Source organism: Pinus tabuliformis, chromosome X (assembly GCF_031772625.1).
Source record: "Pinus tabuliformis cultivar Carrire ecotype Pingquan chromosome X, CPIR1, whole genome shotgun sequence".
NCBI classification, from domain to species: domain Eukaryota; kingdom Viridiplantae; phylum Streptophyta; class Pinopsida; order Pinales; family Pinaceae; genus Pinus; species Pinus tabuliformis.
Genome location: NC_142308.1, coordinates 387560666 through 387567713, shown reverse-complemented (window position 1 = coordinate 387567713; position 7048 = coordinate 387560666). Strand labels below are relative to the sequence as shown.

General features: G+C 37.6%; 1 protein-coding gene across 1 annotated transcript; it reads right to left on the bottom strand.

The window, feature by feature from the left end:
- Positions 1–676: 676 nt before the first annotated feature.
- Positions 677–6200, bottom strand: LOC149140161 (uncharacterized). The gene is made up of 2 exons (XM_089446819.1): positions 5381–6200; positions 677–1954 (listed from the first exon to the last, which is right to left on the bottom strand). Exons 1-2 carry the CDS (start codon positions 5827–5829, stop codon positions 1447–1449), a joined length of 957 nt encoding a protein of 318 aa, XP_089302945.1. The 5' UTR covers positions 5830–6200; the 3' UTR covers positions 677–1446.
- Between the last annotated feature and the right edge of the window lie 848 nt (positions 6201–7048).

The window sequence follows — 7048 nt, the reverse complement described above, 5'->3', positions numbered from 1 at the left end:
CCATAGAATTGAGCAGGAATTCTACCCATACTTACACTCATCTGGATTTCATCAGATTATTGTACTGTAACTGGAATGATCCTTGTTTAATATGGTTTGATTTCTAAAACAACCTTGACCATATGAGTAAATGCATTAATTGCAACTGCTGCTATTAACATTTCACCAAGATTAGAAGATCCAAGGTACTGGCAAAGACGGATCATTGACACCTAGTCCACAAATGATTTTGACATTTGCAAGTGGAATAAAAGATTCACTGAAATATCAAATTTAAAATATCCTCGAAAATGAACCTCCATATCAAAGTAACAAATAAATACTGTCCAAACTTTTAAATGCAGTGCCAAGTCTCTTGTACCTTCAGTTTAGTAAATGCAAGTCTCATCATCAATACTAGATTCTCTAGATTGTTGTCAGGAAGTTTAAGTTGGATAATGGACTTCTGTTTAAGACTCATTACAGGACTTATATGATATTCATATATAACCATAGAATGAAAGAATCACATCCCTCCTTGCAGTCGATAATTCCAGATTCCCAAGTTTCCATAGACTTGACACGGGTCTATAAAAATTCTTGAGAGGTTGCATTATTTCAATACCTTTACGTGAAATTTATGTCACAATGTCTTCTGGATCTTGTTTAGAACTATACACTATGATCATAGTCAATGTTCAAATTAATCAGCTACTGCATTGCTCATTTGTCAGCCTGCAAAAAGGGCTAGGATATGATATTTTCTTCTCTACATATATAGAACATATAAATCATTCTGCTGATACAAGAGCTCACAAGGTTTCAATAGCTAAATATTTATCCTGAACGACATGGTTTTACAAAAAGGACTGAAACTCACCTACACGACATATGACTACAGAATGAAAAGGACTACATCCCTCTTTGTAGTTGAGATTTCCAGACTCCCAAGTTTCCTTAGGTTTTGACACAGGTCTATAAAAACTATTTAGAGATTGCATCATCTCAAGACCTTTGCGAGTGAGACAACACATCTAAGAATAAGTTTATGTTACAATGTCTTCCTGATCTTGTTTAGAATTATACACCATGAACATAATCAATGTACAAAATAATCAACTACTGCATGGCTCATTTGTCAGCCTGCAAAAGAGGCTAGGATATCATATATTATTTTATCTATATAAGACGTATAATGATTCTGCTCATATAAGAGTTCACAAGGTTTTGATTGCTAAATATTTATGCTGAACGAAATGGAAGTGAAAAAAGGACTGAGTACTGACTGAATTTTTTTTCTTCAAATCCTTGGGATGTGTACTTTCTTCACCACTGATTTATAACTCTGATAGAAGTCACTAATGCAGGGCCAAGGAAGCAGCTTCGAGAAATTTGTAGGCTCAATTGAGACTGATTAAACATGGAACAGCCACACAAAGCATAACAAGTTTCAGATTCTACATGCAATTAAGCTTGTAGGCAGCTGAACCTCAACCTGGCATTCTTCAGGTCCACTGTACGTTTCATTGCAAGATAATAGTGCACCCAACTGAACTGTATTAAATATGGCAAAGACATCCAAAACCAGAAACCTACACTTTCAAAGTAAGTTGGTTTTGGAGTAGAGGGGACGCCCAGAGCCCTGATCAAGTTTTCAACCGCTGGGACATTAAACTTTGAAGGTGAATTTGGAACTACATTATCCACCTTGTGTTCATAAATTTTTCCTTTCTTATCAAGTTTGTATTCTGATGTCCCATCAAAGCGACCTTGAGTCTCCCAAGGAACCCGAGGTATCCCATGAACTGTCCAGCGTACCATTATTACATTCTCTGCAGGATGCCAGATTCTTAATATATCTACCCAAATTGCCTTGAAGAATATTCTACCATGAAATCGGAGAGCCCAAAAGATTAGCTTGTAGTTTTCAATGCCAGCAAAATTATTCAGTGGATCCTTGAAGACAATGTCCTCCCTGAACACAAACACAATTGAGGGACGCATAACAGTAAGAGATAGAAATATTGCCAATGCATAGGTCACAGAATGCCTCAAAAATAAAAACTGAGTGATTAATCATTTCGTTAATAATTAAAAAGATAACTAACAAAATCACATATCTTTAAAAAGATAACTAACAAAATCACATATCTTGATTAAGAACAGAGAGGATGGAAGTGCCATAATATAAAGCAAAACATTGAGGCTAAACTCACACCATTGTTACCATTTAATCTTCTCTCTCTTGGGAAAAAAAGAGTATATGTTGAAAAAACCATTCAATATTCTGCCAAGGATGCCTATAGTGTTGATTTGGGGTAGCATTGGATGTGCTCTAGCCTCGAAACTTGGTGGAGAGGCTAAGGCACATGAAATCTCCAATACCCATAAATGGTTTGGGCAGATTCTAAACAGTTTGAGAGATATTAAAATAATTAATATTTTTAATGGAGTCCCTAAGTCTAAACTTAAGGAAAATAAAATATTAATATGTATTAATATAAAATTGTGTTAGAATGGTCCAAAAGTCATGGATCAAGCCAGAGTTAATCTTAGCCATTAATTAGGTACTTAACCTTAGTGGTTGATTTGTCAACGTGAAAAGTATAAGAGGAGGCTTGAGGGTCACTTGGAGGACACACCAAGTTGATCAAGATTTCGATTTTCTGGGGCAGGGTTCGCTGAGGAAGTCGAAAGAGTGATCAAAGTTGCAGCTGAGGGGCAGTGAATACAGAAGTAGAGAGGCAGAGATAATACCAAGAGGATTAGCACAGAAGCCGGAAGCAAGGGACGCAGACCCAGCCAGAGCTTCACGCAGAGCCAGCCAGAGCTTCACGCAGAGCCAGCCAGGGCTCATGCAGAGGCAGCCAGGAGGGCTCTAAGGGCTGACGCAATGCCTTCAGATGCTGACATAGGGTGAGCTAGGGTGATGTTGGGCAGACGCTGGGCCAGAAAGGGCTGACGCAGTCCCTAGAGGCTGACGCTGGGGTTTTCATGGGGCAAATTGGAGCTGGGAGCTATCGGAGTGTTTATCCAGGGTTTCAGCCAGAACATCTATCTCCGACTGAGAGGTCCTACTGCTGAGATTATTCTCTGTTGGGTGAGTCGGTTTTGACACCCAGATTGTATTCTAAAACTGCTTAATAATTAAAACCCTCAAATAGCTGCACTAGTTTTCCCGCCTTAGGTTTTCCCGGGGACATTGGTCCAAAAACAACGGTGTCACTTGTGTGCTTGTTTTGTTTCCTTCAATTGATGATCTGTAATGTGTTGAGCATGTACTTGTATTTATTTTCAGTATTTACAAGGTAAATAACTTGTTAATTAATCAGAACAAGTAGGCAGAAATAAATCAAAAAAGTACATGAAGGGTTTCTGACGGTTAGACTTGGAAATTCCAGCATATAGAAGAAATTAACAGAATGTCACAAGATGTTTGAACAAATAAACAACAAAGGGGCAAACTTAATTCACTGGTCACTCTACCAAGAAATGTGTCACTTTATCGAAAAGAAGATTAGTGCTAGGGGTCCATACATCCACAGCATGGATTCAGATAAAACAAAGAGATTCAGAAAGAAATCTGTTGGAAGAAGAAACTATGATTATTCAATCAGGCAGGTATAAAAGTTAAAACAAAGATATTCAGAAAGGAATCTGTTGGAAGAAGAAATTATAAATATTCAACTAGATGAACTGCATCTGATTTCTGTAGGCTAAAGCATAGTTATTATGGGAGTGCTATAGAATATCAATCTATTCTTCATGTATCAACACTAGGAGGAACCCTAAGCATATAAGAGGGCCCCCTTCACACTTGATTAGATATCTTTGGTCATCTGCATCCAAATTTATGATAAGGTGAGTTTGGATCGGATATCTCTTCTTGTCATTCAAAAGATTGCCCAATTCGCACATTTGCTTCCACTTGCCCAATTTCCTTCCAGACAATTGAGAGAGGAAGGTATCAAAGACTTGTTGAAGACCACTGCAATTAAGAGAGCCTTGAGAGGAACAAATCCAAGGAGAAGGGGTTTGGAGGCATCTCATTCACATGTAATGTGTGATCTTATTCATGTAATATTATACTTGTAATAGAATCTTCTCTCGTTCTCCCCATATTTACTTGCCTTGATTTGATGTCATTTTTCATGCATTTATCTTCGTTTCAATTATCAAGTAGATTAAAAGGTTTCTATCTTGCTCACTTGAACTAGATCTAGGGCTTTATATCGTATAGAACAGACAAAAGTTTTGCTCATCTTGATTCTTATGTGCAAACTGCTTGGAACTCATTGTTCTCCTCCCCCTGCTCTTCTGACTCAATGATCACATGGTGGACTCTTCAACGGGAGCACTTTACAGGTTCTTCTCTTTCTCTTTCTCCAAACCCTGGTGTAGATCTTGCTTTGTTTGATAGAATAAAACTCCTTGAGTTCTTGTTATTTTTCACTAGCTAAGTCAATCTGCTAGTGGGGAATTAGTACACAACATGAGAAAAAACTCATTAACAACACAAACTGTGGAAACCTACATTCCCAAACACTAACTACACATTCTAGTGGCAAAGCTTAGGAAGATAAAAGTCAAGCTCCTGGAATAGGTGCCTCTTAGGAGAGCCAAGATGGAAAGCATTTGTGTTAGCTACTTGCGGGTTTGATCGAGTAGAATATTATGGAGTATCGTCCTTTGGCTGTGTTTAATGGGCACGAAAAGACCAGATCATGAGAGATTTGGCCTTGGTCTCTTGGTTCTCCTCTGTTCCTATTGGAGCGAATGTAGAGTTGCATACAGCTCGGGGATTTTGAGTAATTGAATTCACTGTTCTGAGTGCGGCTTCTCCGACACACCTCGCATATCTGCAGGGCTGTGTTTGGTTTCATGTTCAAGCCATCCTTCACCACTTGTTTATTCGTATTCGTGCTGCTAACGACCGGTTTCAAAGCTTTTGGGTTCATGTCTCTCCCCTGCACGAATCTTCGTCCTTTGTTATAGGAATGTTTGATTGCTATGTTGGCCGAATGCTAGTCCATGCATGCTTTTGAGGCCATTCCTCTCCCCTGCATAGCTGTCAATGCTTTGTGAGGGGAAGTCTCTAGTAGTTTGGTGTTCGTTGTTTTTTATCAAGCTCAGCCTGAATGATTTTGATAGTTTCAGGTGTCACGTTTTAGCACTTTGCGGATAAGTTACAAGACCTAATAATTGCGTTAACGTTCATGACAAAAGAAATTGTCTCGCGCACCAATTTTTTATACCTTATGGGGATTTGCTCATCTACCGACAACTACCAGCAGTCCGAAGAGGGCCTAGTCTGAATTTCAGCTAAAACTGTAGTAAATAAAAGAAGAAGAGAATTTTAGCTCAAAAGGGCAAAGAAAAAAAGGGCAGTTTCCATCCTTACCTGTAAATATCGAAAATGGGTTCTTTGTAGAATATGGCGGGGAGTTGTTCTCTGAGAGCTCGGATGGCATATCCAGTGTTCAAATAGAAATCTCCCTTGTCATCGGATTTTCCTCCTTCCTTTTGTTTGGGAGGAGATTTTGACTGTACTGAAGCAGAAGAAAGGCTTCTCATAATCCATTCACGACTCAGGACACCTGAATGAATATCTTCCACAATATCGAGCGGGCAGAGCAATTGGGAGAAACCCTCATCTTTATCAGCCACCACTTTATCTGTTGTAATTCCATGAGAGACTTTTAATATGCCCTTCTTCTGTGTAGTTTTCAACTTACATAAAGGGCCCTGACCACCACTTAACCTGTAATTTCTAACTTGGTGGATTGTGGGAGGCAAGTGGGATATTCTGTAATGGGCGGTGAGTTCCATTGCAGGGAAAGCACAGACCATTTTGAAACAAAATTTCCTCTTAAATTAAGATGTCCAATAACAGCAAGTCGTCCTAGTTTTTCCTATTGGGCTCCACGCTTCAAATTGCCCAATTGCTGCTGCAAACGAAAACCTGAATGAGGGACCAAAACTCAAATGAACGAGTTGGGAATTCACACAATTGAGAAAACGGAAAAATGACCTAATCGAAACCAAATCCTGTCAGACTGGAATCAAGTTCAAGTTCAGATTGTGCAGAGACTAGTACATTGTCTAGAAATTTCTTATATAACATTTGGCAGGCAGAGAGTCAAACAAAGTGACCACGTCCAAAAGCTGGCATTAGATTTTATAGTGATCCATCTATCTAGATAATCAAATGCGGCCTATTGTCTCAAAGAGCCTTGAAATTCCAACCAACCACATGAAATGTGTTGATTTCTCTATTCATCTTACGTGGAGAAATACTGAGAGGGGAAGGATATTGAATTTTATCTACGTCATTCCAGCGTATATGCCGTTATCCAGTAACTTAACTGGCACATTATCAAATGTCACGCATAAATCACATCTGCTACTAGATATTTTTTAATTTGGTTGTAAAAACGTGGTGATTTTTTTTTTGTGTTATTTTTTAAATTGGTTGTAAAAGATGTGGTGAGGGTATAGTGCAACATTATGTTAAAGAATATTTAGTTTCGTGGATGTTAAAATAAATTCGTTTTTGTTGTATATGTGTTATATTTTTTCATTTAGTTGTAAAAGATGTGGTGAGGTTATAGCGTAACATTATGTTATAGAATATTTAGTTTTATGGATGTTAAAATAAATTCGTTTTTGTTGTATATGTGTTATATTTTTTCATTTGGTTGTAAAAGATGTGGTGAGGCTACAGTCCAACGTTATGTTATAGGCTATTTAGTTTTATGGATGTTAAAATAAAAAAAAATTATATGTGTTATATTTTTTAATTTGGTTGTAAAAGATGTGGTGAGGCTACAGTCCAACGTTATGTTATAGGCTATTTAGCTTTATGGATGTTAAAATAAAATTTTTTTTGTATATGTGTTATATTTTTTAATTTGGTTGTAAAAGACATGGTGAGGCTACAGTCCAACATTATGTTTAGAATATTTAGCTTTATGGATGTTAAAATAAAAAAATTTGGTTGTATGTGTGTTATATTTTTTAATTTGGTTGTAAAAGACTTGGTGAGGCTACAGTCCAACATTATGTTATA